Genomic DNA, 25,574 nt, shown 5'->3' with positions numbered 1-25,574 from the left:
GAATGTCCATTGCATATGACAACATTAGCTTATTTTAAACAGTTTTAGTGGGAACATGATAAAAGACACTAAGGTGGATGACAGAGAAGTGGAAGAAGATAAGAGGGGCTGGGATGAAGGGTTGGCATGGGGGACAAACCTAAGCAACTTTATAGCAAGAAAGGCAAGGAGCCAAAATAGAAAAGTTCAAGATATATAAAAGATAGAAATTAGAGCATAGGAAGAATGCATTAAGCTTAGAAGAATGAGATTAGTTATTCTTCCAAGAAAGAAAGGAAAAGGGAAGAATGATTTTAGAAGGTGAAGAGGTACATATTAAATACAAGTCATGAAAGAAAATGGAGTTTACTACTGATGAGTTGGGACATAAAAGTCACTGGCCTAGAGGGAGAAGGGTGATGATTCGAGAAGGGCTGTGAAAGTCTGTAATAGTCTGAAGAGGGAAAGGGAGAGACAGAAGATAGGTGGACATTTAATATGATTGTAAGGGGCAGTGAGGGTGAGATATCTTTAAGTGGTATTGAATGGCACCACTTCTAAACCAATGCCAAAGGAGCCTGGATCAAAGGCAGAGGTGGGTGGCTGGACCGATCCACAGCTAGAGGACGGCAAGTAGGTATGGTAGAAGAATGTGGACATAAAGGTGCTTAAGTGCACAAGGAAAGGGGGTTGATGTGGACTGTGGGGTCTAGCTTGGACAGAGAAGGAACTGAGGTCAGAAAGGAACTGAAAGTTCAGGTAAAGGTGAGGAGTCAAATAACACGAGCTCTCATTGGTTCAAGAGAGATTTAATGTATATATTAAAATGAGAGGCACCCCTTGGCATCATGACTGTTCTAAGGATGACCATTGAAGGACAAAAAGAGGGTGTCACCTTATTTCCCAGAAATCCCCTCCCTATTCTGAGAAAAACCCACCTAACCCAATGATATTCCATCCCTGCTTAACTCCAGCTATAAGACTACCCAACCTGAACTCAACTGGGTTGCTCACCTCTGCAGCATGCCTGCACTCCCTCCCTAAGTGCATACTTTGCTTTATTAAACCACTCTTTGCTTGTTAAAAAAAAAAAAAAAAAGAAAAAAATTTTTTGGAGTGGTTACTGGCCTTTACAAATTGTGTAGGTCTAATAAGTAGTAAAAAATTAAAGGTGAAGAAGATATGTGAGAGGTTGCCTGAAGCAAAGATTAAAGGCTTAGAAGTGGAAGGAGTCACCCTAGAAGGATCAGAGTTTTGGGTAGGTTAGTGACATGGGCGTTTTGTCACATACGAAGATGGGGAAGTTTGAGGTAGAGAAGTCTGAGAACTAGGTGCAACATTCATCAAGGCCCTGAATGAAACTCTGGTGTCACTTTGTCTATGTTGTTTATTGTTGGACAGATCTTTAATTGTGGAATAGTCAGTGCTATCAATTTTTCCATTTATAAATTCTTTCTTTCACTTGTAAAAGCAATCCTTTTATCCCAATGTCATTAACATATTCTCTTACATTTTTTTTGTTTAACTCCTTTGTTTTTCACTTTTAGGAATTTAATCATCTTGAAATTTACCTTTGTAGATGGTATGAGGAAGAAACTTAACTTTTTCTTATAATATATATAATAGCTGATAAATTTCACTTATTAGAGAATCCATCCTATCCCCTCTGATTTCTGATATTACCACCATCACATACAAGTTGCCATAAATAGATAGTTTCTCCTTTCTAAATTTTGTTTTGTCCCATTTGCTTTCGTTTTCATTACTGCAAAAAATTTTAAGCCAAAGTTGGACAATTACCTATTAGGAATAGGTATAGGTATTCAAAAACAAAATACTGTGGTGTTGCTGTAAACAAATGAATACAGAGACATAAAGCTGACATTAATGAACTTGAAAATGTACCTGTACAAGGCTTGTTCCTTAGTCCCTGAGTCTTCTGAGATTTTGGAGGGATGGGGAATTGAGGGGTACTCTTGTTGCATACAGGTGCTGCCAAAGGCATATGGAGGGCCTAGAAGAGAAGAAACCATTGATTACGTTTGAAAAGTGTCGCTGTGCCATGTTCAGTTCATAAATCTTACCTGATGAGGAGGAGCAGGAAAGGTATTTCCATTCTGTCCAACCACAGATACAGGGATCATTCCCACCACGCCCTGGAGCACAGGCTGGACTGGTGAAGCAATTATGATGGCAGATCCTAAAAAAAAAGGAATTTTAACAGATTTTCTTTTAGAAACATGACACTAAAGTAATTATTCATTCATTTGAAATAAATTGTACAAAATTATAATCTCTTTTACAATTTACTTTCCTTTTTAAAAAACTAATTTAGGAACAACAGGAAAGCTAACAAAGTAAGAAAAAGTCAACCTGATCATTAAAGAAGTCTTACAGCACTTGGTCATGTAAGTATTATGAATAAGTGTAAGAGATCATATTAGTTTTATATATATATATATATATATATGTAGGCATATATTTTTTTTACAGCTATATTTTAATTTCTCTAGAAAGAATAGTGAAGACTGATTAGAAAATTGATTGTGAAGGTTTCAAGTGTGAATCTTATACCAGAAAATTAAGATACCAATTGAATATCAACAGCCCAAGACTTGCTCACAACTCCCACATATTATCTCAATGGTACTGGTCAAAAAAGGGTCAAGATAAATACACAACCAAATTAGTCTGTGGCTATCATAATTTAGTCCTGACCTGTAAATGTGTCTTTTCCTACTACATTCACTGTTTCTGTTAGGTTGATTTCACTTTCATGAATACCCGCTTCAGTTTCTCAACTACCTACCTACACTGTGCTGCTTAAGACTACCTACCTTTTTTTACTCCAAATACTACCTTGCTTTTCCAAGCTTCAGCTCAAGTCCCACATTATCAGTTCTGACCCTCCTTTATCTTATTGTTAACAGCACTTGAAATAGATCCATCATGTTTAATACTTAATTGCTGATTTTAATCATTTTATTGTTGCCTAAAATATAAAAAAGAGGGGAAAGGAACTGGGGAACTAATACGTAACTTATGAATGAGTCATAAACTATGTCCTCAAGGAACATACAATCACAAATGACCAAAAGGACAGGCATGTCAACCACTAAGTACATATAAAATGGCATAGAATAAATGCCACAAATGTGATAAACAAGGAATTCTAAAGTTAGGGATCAATCAATTCTGGAAGGTGGAAGACAGTGAGAAGGTACGAAGGGCTTTATGGAGGGAGAATTTCAAGTTGTGCTTTGAAAGTCTCTCTAAACAGATTTCTTGAAAACTAAGACTATAATAGCTATTTAAAAAAAGTCTCCCACATTGGGTTTTAGTAGGTATGTAGCTGTTTGACAAATTAGCTTTCTCTTCTCTCCCTTTCTTGTAGCTTAACACATGGATTGGAATTTAATTCTGGAGAGAAAAAAGTAAAAAACTAACCACTGAATTCCATAGCTTACCAGTAAATTTAAAAAAGTTTGACTGAATTAACTAGTGAGAATAAAGGGGCATAATCACAAATTTCAGGATCCTTTCTCATTCTCTGAACAAGTCAGTAATTGCACACACAAGACATTAGCTCTCACCACAAAGAAATGAACTTCTTAAAGTTACCTTGTGAAAAGTTGGGTGACACAGCTTGGCTGACAGTAAATACACTGTTTGACCTTGGTGGCGTTTGTAACTGAGGTTGAGGAGGTTGAGCACTCATGGGTGCAGAATTTCCAGGCAACACCACAACATTAGATTGACTCACAGCTGTTCCCAAGGCTGTTGGATCAGTCACACAGGTAGCTATCAGAATGTTATTAGAATTGCCAAAAGTTGTGCTTGTAGCTGGCATCAACTGTATGTATCCTCCATCCTTGGAAACACATGGAGTAAGACTGGCTGAAAAAGCAATGCTGTCTTCATTCTGAATGTTCTTTACCACAGTGTCTTCAGGGTTGAATGCTAAAAGGCTCTGCTGTACGGAGACTGAATCCCCTGCTCCTTCAGCAGATAGGACAGCACTCGCAGTTTCTTCTGAAGACAAGCACTGAACTAATTCTACATTTCCGGCAGGTGATTTAGCAGGAGAAGACAAAATTACAGTTGGCAAGTTTTCTCCACTGATACATGAAACAGCATTGTTGAGTTCAGTATCTGAGGAAACAAATGGATCATCACTGATGATAATTTTGAGAGAGACAATATTTGAAACATCTATCTCCGTTGAGTTGTCCAAAGCAGACTTATCGCTAGTATTCTGGGACTCGGGCTGAAAATCTCTCATTGAAGAACACACAGATTCTGAAGGAAGAGAAGGCCTGTCTTCTATCAGATTACCTTCTGGAGGCACCAGTGCAACTTCCCCACAGTTCCCATTTTCACCTAAAGAGAGGAAAATACTATCTCCATCTTCTTTTACAGAAGATGAAGGCTCTTGTGAATCCAAAGCAACTTTCTCAGACTTGGAGGGCTGAGTTCCCTGTTCTGGATGATTTAACTCAACAGATGATGAATCATTAGATGGTTGTTTAATTGAAGCTATTGAGTCTCCAAGATGAATTTCTACTTGTCGTTCAGATACATTTAAACTTGAACTTTCAACAGTCACAGGTAGTATTTTATTTTGAAGTGAAGAATTCTCTTGGACATCTGGAAGTTGTTGTGATGAAACTGGTAATACATCATTAATTTCAGTTTTACTCTGGTGAATTTCTCTAGAATCGGGTGACTTAGAATTATGGAAATTAGTTTTAAGTCTTTCTGTATTGTTAGAACTTGCACAGAACTCACTTTCTTTAGATGGCTTTCCTGTTAATGGAATATTTTGGGATAAAAGTTGAGAACATTTCTCAGCGAAAATTAAGTTTTCATCGTTAGTTTCACCACCAAAGGAAACAAACGAAGTTATTGGCATATCAGACTGATTAGGATGTAATTGAGATTCACATGGCACATTTGGAGACAAAGAATTATTTTCAGCTTCCATAGCCATTTCAGTTTCAGTGGACATCTGACTGTTGTATAATTCAGCACAATGTTGATTACATTCACCATTAGAATTTACTCTTTGGTTAAAGTCATTCAAATGAGGCACAGACTCAAAGGTAATATCAAGGTTACACTTCTGTTCAGTAGGTGCAACTGTTTTAAAGGACTTTTTCTGAATGCTGGAGCCTATCTGGGAAAAATGTCCATGGGCTTCCTGTCTCAGCTCATCGTGGTTGCTGCCATTCCTCAAAGCATCTGCTGTGTCTTCATTTTGGTAGGATGTACAAAATGGGGGCTGACCAGACTGGTTATCTGCAAAACAGCAGGATGGCAGAAAGATATGATGAGTATATATAGCTTCCGAGGTAGTCATCTTCACTGAAAAACCTATTTTGCCAAGGAAATCACCAATCTTTGACATATTAATAAGTACTAAGTCTGTTAAACTGTATCTCCCATTTTCTGAGTATTAAAAACTTAAAGGTACTTATTATGAGGCCTCTTTAAACAAGTCTAATTGTTTCTTAACCTTCCTGGAAAAGAGTTGATGCAATGGAGGAGAAAGAACACAGGTTTAAGAACATCTAATATTTACCCATATGTAAAAAAACTGGCTCCAAGCATGCAGCAGTTTTCTTCAAAACAGTTGCCTTCAATTTCTGCCATTTCTATTGAACTTATTTTTATCTGGTATATTCCTAAAGTGAAATGGTGCCAAGTACATTTTACGTGATCAACATGTGATGATATCATGTGGTGTTTGGAACGTTCAGCGCATTTACTGAAGACCGACCATATCACTGATACTAGGATACAAAGAGAAATGGCCAAGTCTTAGCCGTTGGAGAGACCAGTCTGGTAAGGGAAGCAGATATAGCACAGAAAGTCATAATAAAACACAGTAAAAACTATAATAGCATAGGAACAGAAGGTACCTTTTTGCCTAGGAGATGTGGAAAAGTGTTATAAAGGGGTATTATATGGAGATCTCAAAAAGTAAATGAACTGTTATATTGGAATAAGAAGAAAGGTTATTTAAGAAAATAACACAGTAGCTGATAATATTGTGGTCATACAGCCTTCAGTTTAGGACAGAAAACAATGAACAACATGAAAATATAGGGAAAATTTCAGAAAAATGTATATCAACTATCATGTAATTCTGTGAATGTGACACTGGTAAAATAGTATTTGGTATAGAGCACATTTAAGTCCCCATTGTAGACACGTCGGTGGAAATCACACACAGGCCACATAAATTCAGGGGTAGTGAGTTTCAATTAAGCGGGAAGACTTTCTGAGAAAAGATTTCAAGTTTCATTTTGTGAAGGTTGGAGATTTACTGAAGCACAATCTTCCACACATAAGATATAGTAAGACATACACCCCACTGCAACTCAGCCTAAGGATAAATGGAGAATTGGACTTGGGTGTAGGCAGAAGACTCAAAGTAGGAATGTAGTAGGATATTAAAAAACTAGTTTTTAGAAGACATGATGTAAAACTTGGAAGCCATTAAGTTTTTTTAGAGGTTTGGAGGAATAATGGCATTTAAGAACAGACAAACAAAAAAAGATGTTTTGGCATAGCTTGTGGTAGACAGAATGGATAAAGGTGGTACTAAAGAGGTATCAAGTGGCAAGAAGTGTGAGATGCCAGGATAATGGTTATCTCTAAGGAACAGAGATAGAGGGTAATAGGGATTGGGGATATGAAGACAGGTTTTTGTGGTGCTGGTGTTTTACTTTTAGACTTGAAAGATGGTTATGAGTATCTGACTGATGGTGATTCAATGAACAATATATACTACTACTGTGCACTTTTGTACATGTTATATTTTACAAAAATAAGATTTAAAAATGGCAAATATTCAAAAGATCTAATGTGGACATATTCACTGCCTTCCCTCATTCAATAAGTAGTTACTGTGGGCCATTTATGTGCTATCTTGGCATTCCAATGGAAGAGGGGGAAATGTAAAGAACTAATGTAGGCACATAGGAATATGCCCAAACCTCAAAAAATAGTGATTAAGATTAACACTATAGTATATAATTTCCTCTAAACAAATGAGATGTAGATGCTGAGCAGTCAGCTAAACTTGCCTTACTTAGGTAGAGTGATTAATACTATGCACCATTCTAATTTATTAGGGATTCAAATTAGTGCCTTAAAAAATTGTTAAATATTTAAGACTTTTGTAAAATTGGTCAACATTATTAGTAATCAAATTGTGCATGTTAAGAATCTATTGCATCATGTAAGAATGAGTACTAAAAATTCATCTTTTAACCAAAGTACTAAATGCTTCAGAGCAATTTTTTTTCTAAGATAGAAAACTAGAAATAGAAACATGACCAATGGGGCAACTGGAACAAATTCCAAATTAAACAATATAATCCTACCTTTGAAACTATGAGACTGATATTAGGATTTGGATTGATGATATAACAAAATCAGATTCTTACCAGATTCTTCTGTTTCGAAAGAACTTTTAGCTGCTAGATTAGTTTCATCTGCTAAGACTACACTGGGATTGGTTTCCATATGCTGATTAGAAATGCCTTGTGATACATTTTTATTATTCTTTGTTTTACCTATTAAAAAGGGAACAAAGAAGTAATTGGTTAAATGTCCAAAATGAAAATAAGCATCAATTAAAACAGCTTGACAGTGATTAAGCAAGTGTTAGTTAAACTTTGGTTTTAACTAGAGTCTTTGGATGTTTTTGAACACGTTGCCTTGTATATCACTAACACGCACAAAGATTGTCCACCAGACCAGTAGTTCTTAAACTATCCAATATCAGAATCACCTGGGTCTAAGGATTTGCATTCTTAACATGTTCTCAGATAATGTTGATATTGCTGGCTTGGAGACTACTTGGAGAACTGCTGTACTAGGCCAGAAGATTGAGGGCAATGGCCAATTTTTCCATTCCTTTGTATTACCAATTGTGTGTAGTATAATGTATATATAGTAGATGACCTCAACACATTTGTGTTTATTGGCAAACAAAAACAAAACTGCTCTTCATTTTACAGCTAAAGTTTCTTTAAAAAGAAACAAAATCAAACCAAAAAAAAAAAAAAATCCTTTCATATCCGTATGTTTGCTTTAATGCAAATAAAAACTTTTTTCAGATGCTCTGAGGAATGTTGCTTCATTTTGATTAAATTGCCAAAGAAACAGGAGAAACGTTAACTCCTTCAAGGAATGTCTATTTACCATAATCAAAGAGGTCAAAGAGAGCCTGAAATGCTGGATCTGATTCTGTCTGCTCCAATATATCCTGTATTGCTTCTTCAGACATGTGGATTTCACTCTGCAAAAAAAAAAAAGATTCTAACTGAATTACTATAGTTTAATAGCAGCAAAATAATCAGAGGACTTTGGTATCTTTGACTTTTTATGTAATACATATTCCCCTCTTTGGAAATTTCTGCTGGGTATAACACTAGGCCATTTAAAACAACACTAGGAAATATATATAAAGTGAATGCCCCTAATTCCACTTCTTAGACTTAATCACTTTGAATATATTACCCAAGCATTAAAAATAAAAGAACACAGGTACTATGTATGTACATATACATAAATAAAATCATATTATGTTGTTTTTTTTACTTGACATACAGCACTGTTTAAGTTTAAGGTAAAGAATAACTTAACTTACATTATACTGTGAAATGACTCTCACAGTAAGCTAACATTCATCATCTCATATAGATACAAAAAAAAGTTTAGCTTTTTTTTGGGAGCTCTTAGGATCCACTCATCTTAACTTTACCAAATATACTATACAATGTTAACTAGTCATCATGTGGTACATTATATCCCAGATACTATCTTTTATCTGGAAAAAAGTTTGTACCTTTTGATCACTTTCATCTAAATCCCCCACACTTCAGCCCCCACCTCGGGTTAACTACAAATCTTACCTCTCTTTCTATGAGTATGATTCTATGGTATCCTTTAATCTGTTTTTTTCACATTACTGTACACTGCTTGTTAGGTCTTCCAAAAGAAGTCTATCTTGTCCCTTTCATCTGTCTGCTTTATTCTCTTCAGATTAAATCCTTTCTTTAAATGCTAGACAATCCTTGCTTGTCTGCTTGTATTTAAATAGCATGTCAAAAGCTACCTGCAAACTCTGCTAACGGGGCGAGCTTGTCAACTACAGCTGAACTGTGAAATAATCTTACAGAACCATTTGTACTTTTTTTCTTTTGAGTTAGATTTCTTGCTGGGAGAGTTTCTGTGGAACACTGGAATGGGGAGAAGATAGAGTTTAAGCAAATTTTATACCTTAACATGCTGTTTATAGCCCTATCCTTACATTTACTTTCACAGACACTCGTTGGAGCCTTTTGGATTTCTGTGCTGTAATGTGGTCTTTGAGTTTGCTTTTCCTGGCTTCAAACCTTGGGTCTGCTAAGTCAGATACCACACGTCCATTTCAACTTCCAAAGGTTTTTTTTTCTGTTCTGTCCTCTTTTCTTTGTCCTTGTGTATATGCTTTCAAAAACTCCCTATACCATTGTTTTGGAAATAGGGCCCAAAACTAACTGTTTAATTTGCTATCTTTTTAAAGGAAAGGAATCCCTTTTTAACAGACATTTTTGTTTGTATTAACTATGCCACTATTTAATCAATTTCCATTGTTGGACACTTTAATTTTAATTTTGTTACAGTAAATAATACATAATGAAAATCCTAACCCAGGCATCTGTTCATTTCTTGGCATAAATTCTTATCAGTGGAATTACAAGGCCAAAGGAGATATATATATATATATACATACATACATACACACACACACACAAATATATTTAAAAATTTGAAAACTACTGCCAAGCAGCCTCCCAGAGCACTTGTATAAAAATGCCCATTCTGCTTGTGTAACAATATAGGTCTTAACAATAATAGGCAATGTAAGATTTTAAGTATTATCAGCTTAATAAAAAAGTATTCTGTTTATCTTAATTTATATTTCTTTATTATTGAATTTAATATATTTCCATGTTTAATGGCCATTTAAACTTTTTTTGGAGACCAATATGACTTAAATGCAATGAAAATGAACACACTTTAAAATAACTCATTCAAAGTTGGTATGCAACGTTGGAGTAAATGGTGCCTCTAGCCATTAGTGGTCAGCTGTGATTTCTCACACTTACAAAGGCTGTTGGAGTGCAGCATCACCACCTCCATCATCTTGTTTCTTATAATCTCTGAAAACAGATTAAACTGATTTTTTACACTGGGGTATGACAGATTCTGAGTGAAAGGCTGGAATAGTATGCCAGAAAGTGTGCAAGCAGCTAGATAAAAATGGTGTATTTTCCAGTTGCATCAATTTTACATGAAGATTTAAGAGATAGTTTTAAAAATCAGAAAACCAAAAGTAACATGCAGTAGAATAAAAAGCAAAACTGATGGTTTTAGCTGAAATATTACATTTCAAAAGATGTTTCAGTATACTCTTGCTATGGGTATTCATTTACTTTTATCCTAAAACAGTTGGAGATTTAAAATTCTCAATTGCAGTTCTCTATAAATCATTCCACAATGCTGTATTCTTCAGTACTGGTAATGAATACACTTGAATCTCGTGGGATAGGAAATTCATGTGGAGAAGGGGTAAAGTGTACACTAATGAAATGATAAAAACTTTATTTTTAATAAAAATAGCCATTTTAAATTAAATAACTATTTAATGAAATAGCCATTTCATCCATAAAATGAAAAGAAGAAGTTGTTTGAAGTTAAAAAGTCAGTTAACTTTAATTATGAGGATGTACAGAAAACATCAGTAATTCTTGAAGAAATGTGACTTTGGAGAATGCTAGGAGCTTGAAAAATATTTCTATATCCATGAACTTGAAAATTTACAATAATGTAAGTAATGTTAAGAGTCAGGAATCCAATGTTGGTCAAACTATACCCTCTTATAAAGTTATTGTTGAAGAAACACGTATTTCTAGAACATTTCTCATTTTTACTCTAAACTTTAAAAATTAGAAGTCCAGAAATACATTCTAAAGGTAACTGCAAATCGACCTGTAAATATTTTTTAAACTCAAGATGTAATTTATCTACAATAAAATGCACAGATCTTAAGTCCACAGTTCAATGAAGTTTGAAAGTTGTAAGGAATGTGTAGCCACCATCCTAACCAAAATAAAAATATAATACATTTCCATACCCACCTACATACCATTCCCCATTCTACAGAATTTCTCCCCATGGCAATCACTCTCTTTGCTCTTCACTCAGTTAACACTTTCTGATTTTCAATCAGTATAAATTAATGTTGCCTGTTTTAGAATTTTATATTAATGGAATCATTCAATATGCATTCTTGTGTCTATCTTCTTTGATCACCATACTTTTTAAGATTCATCCATATTGTTATGATAGTGGTAGCTCATTCATTTTTACTGTTCAGTTTTTTATTTTATGACTAGGTCAAAATTTGTTCATCCCTTTTTCTGTTCATAGACATTTAGCTTGTTTTCAGTGTCTGTCTACCATGAATGAGCAGAGCTGTTTGTTATGAACATTCTTATGTAAGTCTTTTTGTAAACTTATGTGACCATATTTACTTCTTTTAGGTAAAAACCTACTAATTGTCAGGTCAGAAGATAGGTGTATAATTTTATATGTAACTTTGTAAGAAACTATCAGGTACCCAAACTGGTGGTACTCTTTTACACTACCAGCAATTTTTCAGAGTTTGAGTTGTTTCACATCCTCACTAACATGGTGGTGTCTGCTTTTTGTATTTTAGTAACTCTAGTATGAAATGCTATCTCACTGTAATATTAAACTTTAATTTCCCAAATGACAAATAATGTTGAGTATCTTTTCATGGGTTTATCGGCCATTCCTATATCTTCTTTTGTCTGTTCCTTTCACTCATTTTTTTAAATGGATGGTTTCTTTTTTTACCATTGACCTGTGGCAGCTCTTCATATACTTTGGAAACAAATTCTTTGCCAGATATATGTATTATGAATATTTTTTCCAGGTTGGTAGCTTACTTTTTAATTCTCTTTAATGATGCTTTTAACAAGCAGGTATTTTAATTTCAAGGAAACATATTTTTAAAATTGCAGTTAAGTGATTTTTAAAATTGCGGTTAAGTGATTTGGGTAATGTAGGAAATCTTGCCTACCAGAAGGTAACAGACTTGTAAGTATTTTTAAAAATTCCTAATTACTTATTTGTATAACTGGTTGTTCACTTCTTAGTAATGCTGGTATATACAGTACTCAGTTGGGCATTAGGGCTTACTGTTCTTTAAAGTTATTTAAATATGAATTTTAAACTTTTCCCGAATATACATTGCTATTAACCAAGAGTAGAGGTTGTGTCTTTGCTTCCTTATAATCTCTCCAAGTATCTAACAGAGTGTCTTAATTATGGTATGTACCTGGTATGTTTGTGGATAAAATACAAGAAAATGTGTTAAACATTAAGATAGGAGAGACTTTCTAAAGAAGTATTGGCAATAATTTATAAAGGTTGCTTTAAAAAGCTTGTCATATTTTGCTAAATTTACTGAATTTCACCTTAGGAAAATACTTAAAAAAAAATTTTTTTTAAGTATGCTGAAGGAACAGACAAAAAAAGAAAAAAAATTAGTGGTTTTACCAGAACTCATCCAGAAGAAAACCTGCTGTAGTGAATTCGCTTTGTACATAGGACAACAAAAAAATGATTACACTATCTGAGAGTCCAAGTAATGGGAAATGCTATAGTCAGTCTCAGCTGCTGTTAAAAAAGATGTACATGAACAAATCTTAAAATGTATCCTATTAAATTCTTCTTTGACCAGCTTACCCTCTTTCATCTTCACTATCAGTGATTTGCAAGAATGACTATGGTTTCTACCTTCCTTCTCTTAGCAGTCTCACACAGACAATTATTCATTTAATTAGTAACCTTTTTAAAAAAACGTTGTTTATTTTACTTGAATTCATTATGTATCTTTAACATATATTTCATTGTTTCTTCAGTCATACAGTTTGTAGCAGTGTAGGAAATGCAACTTATGTATACATATACAGTGTTGTTGCTTATTACATACAAATACACCCATTAGTGAATCTTTAAGTATTAAATACTTAGATATCCATGACTGCCTGCTATGTAGATAAAATGAAGTATTTTACTGATAAACCCAAGAGTTGATTAGTTATTAGATGGGTTAGGAATGTCCTATTATTTTTACCATTTAGATAATCTAATTTAGATGGACTACTTGAAAATTCATTAACATGTTTTCAAGAACAGATAACATTCAGATAGTGAAAGAAATGTGTACCTTAAATTGTTTTTAATCATTTTAAACATCTAATCTGTTGGCAATGGCTTTGAAATGAAACAAAAATACCATCAGTTTTAATTGTGAGTATATGTACCCCACACAGAGTCACCCTTACCCATACCTGAAGTCCCAGGAGTTCATCAAATGAAGTCTCTGGTTCAGTAGGGTTGCTCTCTGTTTGCTTAGGTACTTGAGCAATAGTGTTGTCGCTGTAATACAGAAAGGAAAATTTTTGCATAGTTCTCAATTAGGCAAAAACAATTAGGCTATATCTTAAACACACAAAGCTTACCTAGTTAAAAATTTATTAATGTTTTCTGCAAGCTTTTCTTGAAGAGACTTGTTGCTCAGTATTTTTTCTCGTGCATTTTCGATAACCATTTGCTGGAAAAGAAAGTCAGTATTAGCAAAAGAATAGGATAGAGCTTCCAACTAATGGGATTTGGATAGTTTTAATAACTCTATAACTCTATGTGGAAACTCAGAAGTTATGGTGGCTCCCACCATATTAACACCTGAATACCTCACTTTACAATTTGCAAGTGTTTTCAGACCCTTCACCAACTATTTCATCACTGATTACAGAACACAGTTCCAAACTCTAGCTTTCCATACAAGGTTTTTAATAACCTGCTTTAATAAAACACTCCATTATTCTGCATAATCCAGCAACAATAATGTATTTAGTTTCCTAAACATGCCATTGCTTCTTACCTGATGCACCCGGACATGCTTTCTGCCCCTGAACGGACTGTCTCCTGTTGCTGAACTTCACTACCATCCATCCCAAGGTCATACAGTCTCTTAGAAATACTGTTTTGCATACTATACAGACACATTTGTATACATATCAGTATTTTAAAACTTAGGAATATTCCAAGTTACAAAGTTTGGTAAGGTCACTTACTTTTTCTACTGCAAATGCATTTGGATCTTGGAAATTTCGTACTGTTGAATGAGGCCCAGACAAAGTGATACCCTTTCTTTGAGATTCACTGAAACAAATTTTAAAAGCTTATCTTTTAACTGGTATGAATAATGGATTCAATGATAATTACAAACACATGAATCTTAAGATCATGGTAGAACAAGTATCTTCTCTGTGGTAGGAACAAAAGGCAACAGAGTAGAAGAGCATTATTAAACTTGAATTAAGAAGTAATCAATCTGAGGTCTAGTTTTTTACCACTTAGTAGCTGTGTGGTCTGTAGCAAGTAGCAAGTAGCAAGGTAAAGTCTGACCCAACTTTGTAACAGGATAAGACCAAATGCATTATTGGGTTTATGCTGAATGAAATAAATACATGTAATAAAGACTTTCTAAATAGGTCAAGGTTCCTAGAAATACTGTATATTACTATAGTTGTTTTACTATTTTATATGGTTAAGTGAGAAACCTTATAGAGGAGACTGAGGCCAGCCTTGAATGAGAGACAATCAACAGTGAAAACAAACCAAAATACCCATGGCATAGCAGTTAAATCAGAAAAAAACATTTTAAAACAAATTATTTCTCTTTCCTGGAATGTCCTCAAAGATACACAGGCTAAGGAGGACAGAAAGTCTTTTCTCAGAGACTCCTTGCAAGGATTTCTGACTATCAGTTGGTTTAGGCCTTTAAATATGTTTGTGGACCTTAAAACATGCTGGCATTATTTATATTTGTTTATAAAACCTGTTATTAAAAGAACCCTGAGATAACATGAGTTTTAAAACATTCACTACAGAAAAAAATGTTTCCAATGAAATACTGGATTGATTATGTGATATGACATTGATTAGAGTAAGATGCAATCTGATTTCTGGGAGTAGAATGTGAAAAAAAAAAAAGGTTTGGAATGGAGATGATAGCAGACAGTTCTAAGAACTTAGTCCATTCTTTTATTATTCAAAATGTAAATATCCTGGTATAATTCCTCTTTTTAAAAAGGTTATTGAAAACTTACCCTTTTAAAAAGTATTTACCTTTTGCGTCTACCAGGAGACATTAAACTGGCATGAGTTTTCCTTTCCTGAGGACCAGGAATGGTATTTAAAACCTCTCCAGCTGTATTTCAAGGAAACAAGACAATAAAGAAATTAGTTTTCCAAGCTTAAATTAATGGAACAAGTATCATCACATAATAATCATACTAAATTTAGTTAGCATATACTGAATGCCTACTATGTGCAAGGCACTGTGGATGATACTAAGATGAATAAAATATAGTCCCTGTGACGGAAGGTTTTACAATAAACTACAAAGTACAATATAGTCTCAACAAAAAAATAACATGGCAGAATGAAAGAACTGTAAGAAGTATAAACTAAATGTATACTATAGTATATATATTACTAAGTGTTTTTACCCAAAGTGTAGAGAGGCTGGAGAAAAGATGAAGTCAGGGAAAACAATGGATGGTAATACATTTTTGCTGCACAGAAGAGAAAGGAGACTGGTCTAGGAAATGAGAGAGCCGGCACCTGAATTGTAATCCCAATTTCATTATTAACTAGACTTTTGCCCCTTAATACCACGTTCCAATAGTTTCAAATATACAACAAGCAAGATGTACCAGATAATCTTTAAGTTTATTCCTAACTCTAAGATTCAGCTAGGAATATGAAGAATTTTCAACATGTAGAGATAGAGGTAAAATGGAAAAACATTCCTTATTTCAGGACAGATTGGCTTGAGCAAAGATGAGGTGATAAAATTTAACGTATATTCCTTTTTTTTGTTTTTACTTGAAGTATTGGTGATATACAATCATATATTGGTTTCAAATATATAACACAGTGGTTCAAGTTACCCATATTACTAAATTATTAAATCCTCACCCCCTCTATTGCAGTTACTACCTATCAATGTAGAAAGATGTTATGGAATAATTGACTATATTCTCCATGCTCTACTACTGTCCCCGTGACCAGCTTATATTGTGAGTGCAAATTATTGTGTCCCTTTATCCCCTTTCCCCATCCCATCCTATACCCTCCTACTTAGTAGCCACTAGTGACTTCTCAGTGTCTATGAGTCTACTGCTATATTGTTCCTTCTGTTTTGCTTTGTTTTTGTATTCCACAAATAACTGAAATCATACGGTATTTGTTTTTCTCTGCCTGGCTTATTTCACTAGTATGATATCCATTAGATTCATCCACGTTGTTGCAAATGGCAGGATTTTTTTCATGACTGAATAATACTCCATTGTGTATATTCCTTTGTAAAACAAATAGCAGCCACCTTTCTACTGATGCAGAAAACTGAGAATGAGAAGAGAGTTCAAGGTTGGACTTTAGTTTGAATAGAAATAATAATCCTTAAAGTGTCTCATAGATTTAATAATATGCTTATTTCATGGCAAATCTTCCAAAAGTCTATTCTACTTCTAGACTCTCTTGTCCTTTTTTCTGCTATAATTTTATACTGAGTATAAAGATCTTAGTGTGTCATCTCATTTATACAATTTGATTAAAAACAAAATTTACGAGAATAAACTTTAAACTTACTGGTTATAGTGTCTTGTGACTGTGAATGGTTGACAATGACAAAATTTGACTTTAAAGTAGTTGAAATTTGGCCAGTTGGCCGAATAGCTTGTGTAGCTGTCAAAGGAGAAGTAGTAAACTGTCCTGAAAGATACGGCACAGTTAGCAAGTCTGAAATGATGGGAGCTGCTTGAGATGCAAGTTTCCTCTGCCGTTTGATTTCTGCAATTCCACTTCTTGTTCGGGCTGAAACACATGAGCATTTAAAATAATAAACTAAATGTCAGAGTAATTTGGGAATTTTAAGGAGTCTACACATTATATATGTCTTACTAATTAACATGCTAGATTAATGGACTGAAAAGTCAGCGCTTAAAAATATCAACTAAGTTTAAGTGATAATTTCATTAAGAATCAAACCAAAATGAGTATATTCAAACTTCATAAATCTAAGAGTACACTTCTCTATAATATTTCATACTGTTAACACCTCCACAAATTAAGAAACCAACTTATGGAATGAGAATTAAAAGACACGAAGATATGAGAGCCAATGAGAAAAATAGGGAGCATTTAAAATGTGTATTTTTACAATAAATGAAAATTTTATTTCCTAGTATGATAACTGAACTTGGAAAAACAGTAATTTAAACAAAATATATGCTTAATACATATGTTGTTAATTAAAATGTTCATCTGATAATTTGAGTTTGAAGTAATTCTGAACACTACTTAAGAGTTTAAAGCTGAATACCAACCTCTCTGATTGGCAGCAAACCCTGGGGAACTTTGCATGCTCCTAAAAATAAAACAAAATAGTTAGAAATTTAAAAATTTCTGTTGTCCAGATATACTTTTTAAAGTTATAATCAGATCTGAAATAAATCATGAGTTAAAAGTCAATAGATCTCTATCATAAAACAAAGACAAGTGTATTTTTTGGGGTATGGTAACCAAATTCTATCTGCTTTAGGGGAAAAACAGTGGCATGTAAACATACTCAACACACAAAATTTTAATAACCAAATTTCTTTCCAATGCAATATGCCTTAGAGAGCCTTGATATCCCATTAAGAATCCAACTTGACTTGACTTCAGGAACTCTATGTATTTAAGAAAGCAATACATAAATTTTACAGTTATCAATTATCTACTGTCACTATAGAGATGCCTTCTTAACGAAATTTTGATTTCACATATGACTCCAAATATAAGTATGTCAGAATTTCAAGGTGATCAAAGGACAGCCTGCTTTTATCAAATTTATGACTATGAAATTATTTTATACAACCTCTAATGAAGGAAAAAAGCAAATATATAAGAAAATTCACAATGCAAGATGATTGATTATCTTTTAACTATGAATTAGAATTACCCATGTATTTGATAAACAATCACAGATACTGTGCCACTGACTTAGGAAATGTGTCAAATAAGTTTCTATCAACAAGAGCCACAAAACTCACTGAACTGAATAAGCATTTTTAATAATACACAAACCAACCCTGGCAATTAACTAAGATCCTTTTCTTTTTATATAATACTGTCAATAAACTACCTCAATAACTTATATTTAATTAAATTTTGACTGTCTTTGAAGATTATTTGAAAGGGGAATAAAGACAAGAGCCAGAAAAAGGAAATAAAGGTAAGACTACAAAATAAAATGTGATACAAAATTAGATGGAAAGCATTTGGAGCCCTTTTTAGCAGTTTAAACTGAGGAAGGAAATGAGGCGTCTGCTGAATTTAAATGGAGTATCCACTTGTAGCTCTGGTAGAAAGGGTAAGAAACTGAATTTCATATCACTTTACAGTTAAATAAGAGATGTTATAACCGATACCAGTAGGGCTAGCATCCAAGGATGCTGAAACTGGCATTCCAAGGCCATGAGCCAGAGGAAGGTGGATATTGGTAACATGGGAAAATCCTAAATGTAGATTTCAAAATATTATTCAAGTTTGTTTCTTTACAAGGGAGGAACCAACAGAAGCACGGATTCAACACATGAATTCTCCACCTAAGTAATGAAGATGTAAGTGTAATTCACACAGGCTGGGATTAGATTTGCCAGAGATCTGTCACTAAATTGCTCTGGGAACTTGGGAGCGTCATTCAATTTCTGTAAGTCTAATTTCCTCATTTCTAAACAGTCTATTAATGTTATGAAATTTATTTCACATTATTCTAATCAAAAACAAAGAAATATGAATAACCTCTAATTTTAAAATTAGATCAGTGTTATATAAATGCACTATGTGGATCATAAGAAGATTTAAACATTAAGTGATTCTTTTAAGTGTTTTCATTCCAAAATCATCACATACATTCTGAAAAACTTATTACATAAGCTTTTTATTACCTGATCTGAGAAAGTGTATGGTCTAACTTCTTCCATAGAGATGACATAATTGCTGGGACATCACTTGATGTTTCTAGATCATAAGAGGAAAGGTTTCTTAATAAAATCAGAGAAAATTCATTTAATTTGGACACAGAGAAGTCAGTAAGGAAAACAAACTTTTCTCTCAACTGTTGACATTATGAACTGGGAAATAAGCGTATTTTGTAAAATTACCTGTATAGCTATAATGCGGCTATTTTCTTTTGTCAAGTCACTATCAGATACAATATAAGTAGAAAGGGACATCCGTAAAATTTCTAAAGCTTTATACATCAATAATTTTATCTTTGTTAAAGACAAACTATTTTAGATCTTTGTTCTCTTTGACACTACATGACATTTGAAAGTGAATTAAAATAATCTGATTTGTAATAAATAATAAAGATTATTATGAACTCCTATGAGTATGGAAATTAGTTTTCTACATCCAATAATTTCATGTCCAAATCACTGTAATTGCTCAGCAACCCCTTAAAAAGTCTCACCAGTTACTGTACTTAAAATTACAGGAAAAATTCCTAAGGGTTAATTGAGCTAATTAACTAGTCTTCTTTAGAATGTGCTTTAAAGCCACAATGATGGGAAACTTAAAAGATATTTAAAATATTTAACATTTACTTATAGAAAAACTCAAATCAGAGAAAGCTACCCAACATAAAAATGAGATATAAACACATTTGTATTTCAGTAGCATACTGTTTTGCTGTCATTTACACTAAATATTCCTATAAGAAAGTTAAGATAGTTTTAAAAAAAGAAAACTGAAAGAAAGATAAAGTAACCTTCCTGAAGAATTAGAATGAAATTTAGATTTAGGTCCTGAACTTTCACATCTATTACTTTCTAGTTTCTAGTGTTGTGACCTTGGAAAAGTGCCCTGGCCTCTCTAATTGTGTTTTCTGATACTTAAAAGTATGTTTAAACACTCAAAACTTCTCAACTTGAGTTATTTTAAGGACTGAGGTAAAACATATGAAAACACCTAGCACAATGTGGCATAAAGACAAGTACTCAATAAATGATAAGCTTTTTTAAAAGGTTAATTTTATGCTAATTTTTTTGTTAGTGTTATAAAGCCATGGAAATAATCAGTATTACAGAATAAAATAAACAACTCTACCTTTCTGCCAAAATATTAATTTGGGCAAATAATATTTCATATTCTGTAAATAATAAGCCAGAATTTTCTGACTGGCTCTTATATACAGATTTAGATTACAAGGAGTTTTAAGATTATAAAATATTAATTTAAAATTCTAAAACACATATCAGTGGCTATTCTTCAGGGTAGATGCCCAGAGTTAATAGGTTTATACCTTTAAAAAATATAATTTTGTTAAACTTGTTAACATTCAGATTTTTACAATTTCTTATTCAATATAAACACAAACATTTAATTTGCTTTATCCCAGTATAATTTATCTCATCATAACGGAGACAACTTTTCTTATAGCTTTTATGAAACCTTAAAAATTATTTCTAATTAAAATAATAATACAAGTGTAAAACTAACAGAAACAAATCCCTAAACCTGAATTCTTACCTTTTGCTTTCATAGCTACATATTCATTCAAGATTGTTGTCAAGTTTTTTCCAAATAAGGACTGAAAAGAAAAAGATCATGCATTACCAAAGCTTTAATACTACCAATAATTTCCACCATGAAACATTTCACCACATACAAGTTAATTTAAGATCTGGATTGCACAGTAACTGGTGAAGAAAGGATAAGAAGCAGGTCATTTTATACATTTTACATTTTGTTCTATTATCCATTTTGGTTAATTTTTGGATGAGGAATGTGTAGAGGATCTTTTTTTATATCTAGATGTCTTTAACTGTTCTGTCAGCATTTGTTGGTAAGACAGCCTTTCTTCATTGACTTGCCTTTGCGTATTTGTCAAAAATCAGGTTTGTTTATATCTACTTTGGGCACTACTCCTGTTCTACTGATCTAAGTGCCTGACCTTCCCCTAAACCCCCTCAATCTTGACTAACAGAGCTTGTTATAAAGCTTTAAAATCAAGTAATATGAGTTTTCCAAATTGTCCTAAGAATTGTTTGGGTATTCTAGTTTCTTTGCTTTTCCATATAAAATTTATAACTATAAAAATGTTTGAAGGGATTTTGACTGTAAGGATCTCGATCAAAATGAGGAGAATTGACATCTTAACAATATCTGAGTTTTCCATCCAGGAACACAGTGTATCTCTCTTTTTAGTTAAGTCTTCGATTTCTTTCATACAGATCCTATACATATTTTGTCAGATTTATTACCTAAATATTTTATTTTTGTTTGTTTAGTGCTACTGTAGATGATATAAAAATTTAAATTTCCAATGATTCATTGTTTAAGTACAAAGAAATATGATGAGCTATGATGAGCTTTTTTATATTTTGTCATCCTGTGACCTTGCTAAACTCCAGCAGTTTTGTAGGTTTTTTTAGGTTCCCTCCATAGATAATTACAGTGTTTGTGACAGATGAAATGACTCTAAGGAGCCATGTTTAAAATAAATGACAAAATACCATTTCAAATAATGTAGTTCCAGAATATATCCATCATACACCAAACGAGGTTTGGTTAGTCTAGTAATATTTAAAGAGGTGACAACAAGATACCAAAAGAGCTGTTTTATATTTGCCTGAAGTAAGCAACCAGATATAGGAAAGGTTGGGTTTCTATAAAAAACTACAGACCAGGTGGCTTAAATAATAGATACTTATTTCTCATCATCCTGGAGGTTGAGAAGTCCAAGATCAAGGTGCTGGCCAATTTGATTCCTGGTAAGGACCATCTCCCTTCTTGCTGCATGCTCACATGGCCTGTTGGTGCATGCGCATGCAGAAATCTCTCTCTTCTACTTCTTGTAAGGGCACTAATCACATCATGAGCCAATTTAACCTCATGACCTAATCTAAACCTAATTACTTCCCAATGGCCTCACCTCCAAATACCAACACTGGAGATTCATTCATTTCAACATATGAATTTTGTGGGTACATAAATATTCAGACTAGTAACAAGGAGAAAACAAGTAAGCCCCAAGAAAAGCAGAAGTGAAACTAATTAGAAATGAGGGTGTCATTTTGAAACTGATTCTCAGAGGCAAAGTCATAACTCACCAGCACTGGCTTAAATGTGTGAAAATAGCTGGTATTTTTTTTTTGTCTTTCTGGTCATGCATGAACACAAACTATAAAATTTCTGTCAATTTTGTTAATGAGCTGATTTTAAGATTGCGACATTATCAATGATCAAGTATTTTCCTTAAGGAACAAATCACTCACCAGTAAGCAAGCTGGGATAAAACCTTCATCTGTACAGTGTTCTGCATATTCTTTTAAATTTGAACTTTCCAAAATAAAAGCCTGGCAGGTAGAAGTGAGATTTTCCTGTTGTAAGTAACCTAGATGAAAAATAAAAGTAATTTCAGTAAATTCAATAAATTCAATAAAACTACTGTTAAAATGCTAAGCAGTTTAATGTCACAAATGGAACTATAGATGGAATGTGCTGGGATTTTGCAGCCTTGTCTAGAACCACCAACCTGTGCTATAGCAATAGGGAAATTCACAGAACGTGGAGGGCTGGATGTGAGATCACTGGATGTGAGATCTCTGAAGTGTTGTCACTGGAACTGGAAATGACAACACCGGATATGAGATCAGCCCAGAAGCGACATCATTGTGAGCCTGTGTATATAAGCTGTGCTCAGAAATGAAACTACATCCCTTTTCTGCCACCAGTGGTCAGTGAAGCTCCTGATCCCAACTTTGGTTTCTATGTCTTTTGTGTATCTCTGTTTTTCTTGAATCACCCATCCACTTCTCTCAGGTTCAGCTGGTTTGCGGAGCTGGTCTCGGCAATAGAATAAATAGCATTTTAATGGGAAAACTCTAGCTAAACCAGAAAAAAGGTTTGATAAAGTGTAATTAATATACAGTAATGGTTACAGGAGACTCAATAAAGTAACAATAAATAACAGGAGAACCAATGAAGAAATGGTATATGTTCTTCTCTTTCATAACCTCCATATTAAGTCAGTAGATGGCATAAATTAACTTAATGTTTCAAATTATCACATTCTCCTAGCATTGCTATTTACTTGTACACATCATTTATTTGTATAATGATTTGAGAGGGGAAACAGAAGACCTACTTGATATGAAAGGTAAGAAAGGCACTGTTCTGATTTTTAATGCCCTTTGGGAATCAAAACATTAACTATTTCAACAAGAACTTTAAGACTAGTATCTATCTACCTGAGAATTATGAAACAAAATTATGTACCAGTGTTTAGTGCTTTTACACATATGAACACTTTATTTGTCCTAACAACCTATTCTTGTTCTTTTGTTAGGATTGCTGGGAATTAACTAAACCAACCACTATAAACAACAGTATAGTAAAAAAGAACACTGGATAGGTATAAGGAGACCAGGTTCTTAAGATAATTACAAAAATTTTTTTGAGGGGAGACAAACATTCACATATTTTTCAGGACTTTAGTGCTTCATCTATAAGGCAACATACTTGCTTTGACTTGTGGATCAAATTTGGTTATTCCTTTGTGTAAAGCTGTTCAATCACTTCCCATTGCTCTCAGTTTAAACTTCTAAATTCTGAGAAGCTTCAGTAGGAATGGTGGAGTGAAGACATCCCAAAATCCTCCCTCCATAAAAGCAATGAGAATACAATTGTTTAAAAAAAAAAGCCCAACTTTTACAGACATATGAAAATAAAGTCCTACAAAAATCTGGGAGCATTTAAGAAAAATGGTGAATGTCACTAAGAACAGTGAACATCGTGGCCTTTTAACATGTTTTATTCCCACATTCATCTTACCTTCCTGGCTTACTGGTGCACTTGAAAACCAATAGCCTGCAATCACAGTGAAACCAGAGTGAAGCAGCCAACGGATGGATCAGATGGGGCTGGAGTTTTTCAAAGGTCGATTCCCAGAAACTGCCATTATTTGACCTGTATGACAATGCCCTGTAAAACTCCATCTGCATGGCTTGTCTTTGAATTGAATCAGTTCACCCAGTGCAAACAACTTCTCCCTTGGAGATGTTCACTTAAAACAATCAAGAGAAATTGCTTAACACTACAGCTGCCTGTGACAAAGATAACAGTGGGACAAACAACAAGCTAAACAACAAAAAAAGAGAAAAGCAGAGGAATGAAAAGTCCATAGGGGTCTTTGAAAAGCTGACATATTCCTGGGATACTGGGAGCCCATGCACAAGTGTAGGCTGAGTATTTAAACAATACTCAGAAAAGACCAGACAAGGCCCTAAGCAAGCAGGAAGTGAAGGCTAAGGCAGAGTCATCAACCACTTAGCTGAATGCTAAAGCATGTGCCAAATACACACAGCCCCTTGACAAACACTGGGAAACTAACCTCTCCAAGCATTTAAGGAAATCAATGTCTAGATGTGAAATATAAACTCAAGGGATATAGACTTTTTAGAATTAGTTCACAAAACTAAAAACAAACAGCAACCACTAAAACAACAACAAAGAACAATAACAAACATGGGGGATGAAGGAGAATCTAAGTAGTGTCACACTATACTACTTAAAATGTCCAATTTTCAACAAAAAATTATGAGACACAGAAACAAGAGAGTATGCCTTACACACAGGGGGGAAAAAAGACAGTTAACAGAAATTGTCCCTATGGAAGCCAAGACACCAGACTCATGACTTTAAATCAGTTACTTTAAATAAACTCAGAAAACTAGGAAACTATACCTAAATATTTAAAGGAAAATATGAAAACAATGTCTCATCAAAAAGAAGAGATAGAAATTCTAAGAAAAAATAGAAATTCCAGAGTTGAAAAATATAACTGAATGAAAAATTCATGTGAGTGGGCTCAACAGATCTGATGAAACAGATGAAAGAATCAATGAAGTTGAACATGTATCAAATGAAATTATCCAGTATGGGGAATAGAAACAAAGAATCATCATGAAAAGTGAACACTCTCAGAGACCTGGGGACACCACCAGATGAAAGACCGAAAAGGGCAGAAATAATATCTGAAGATGTAATGTTTGACAACATCCAAAATCTTAGGAAACATACTAATCTACTTATATAGGAAGCTCTACAAATTTTAAGTAGGAGACACTCAAGAGATCCATACCTAGACACATTATAAACTGACAAAAGACAAAGAGAATCTTGAAAGCAGAGAGAAATAGAAATGGCTCATCACATACAAGGGATCCCTGATAAGATTAACAGTTTTGTTCTCATTAGACACCATGGAAACCTGAGGCAGGGAGAAGACATATCAAAGTGCTAACAGAAAAAAGTCAACCAAAATTCTATAGCTAGCAAAACTCCTTAAAAAATGAAGAAACTAAGGATCATTCAAGTATTCT

General features: G+C 33.7%; 1 protein-coding gene across 3 annotated transcripts in view; it reads right to left on the bottom strand.

The window, feature by feature from the left end:
* Positions 1 to 25,574, bottom strand: part of NPAT (nuclear protein, coactivator of histone transcription) — a 38,816-nt gene that overhangs the window by 4,982 nt on the left and 8,260 nt on the right. For 2 of the 3 annotated variants that reach the window (XM_037020246.2, XM_017641687.3), the window contains 14 exons: positions 22,467 to 22,585; positions 20,719 to 20,779; positions 19,134 to 19,206; positions 17,529 to 17,569; positions 16,792 to 17,016; positions 15,265 to 15,346; positions 14,208 to 14,295; positions 13,593 to 13,684; positions 13,422 to 13,509; positions 8,194 to 8,290; positions 7,434 to 7,562; positions 3,601 to 5,277; positions 2,064 to 2,179; positions 1,885 to 1,993 (listed from right to left, as the gene is read on the bottom strand). In XM_037020246.2, the coding sequence (XP_036876141.2) occupies positions 1,885 to 1,993; positions 2,064 to 2,179; positions 3,601 to 5,277; positions 7,434 to 7,562; positions 8,194 to 8,290; positions 13,422 to 13,509; positions 13,593 to 13,684; positions 14,208 to 14,295; positions 15,265 to 15,346; positions 16,792 to 17,016; positions 17,529 to 17,569; positions 19,134 to 19,206; positions 20,719 to 20,731 (2,830 nt within the window). In that variant the 5' untranslated portion in view covers positions 20,732 to 20,779; positions 22,467 to 22,585. Of the gene's footprint in view, positions 1 to 1,884; positions 1,994 to 2,063; positions 2,180 to 3,600; positions 5,278 to 7,433; positions 7,563 to 8,193; positions 8,291 to 13,421; positions 13,510 to 13,592; positions 13,685 to 14,207; positions 14,296 to 15,264; positions 15,347 to 16,791; positions 17,017 to 17,528; positions 17,570 to 19,133; positions 19,207 to 20,718; positions 20,780 to 22,466; positions 22,586 to 25,574 lie in introns of those variants that run through there. The other variant, XM_073239313.1, reaches the window with a different exon arrangement.

This window comes from Manis javanica, chromosome 6 (genome assembly GCF_040802235.1).
Source record: "Manis javanica isolate MJ-LG chromosome 6, MJ_LKY, whole genome shotgun sequence".
NCBI lineage: Eukaryota > Metazoa > Chordata > Mammalia > Pholidota > Manidae > Manis > Manis javanica.
Note: the sequence above shows the minus strand (reverse complement) of the source record. Positions and strands in the feature narration are given on the sequence as shown.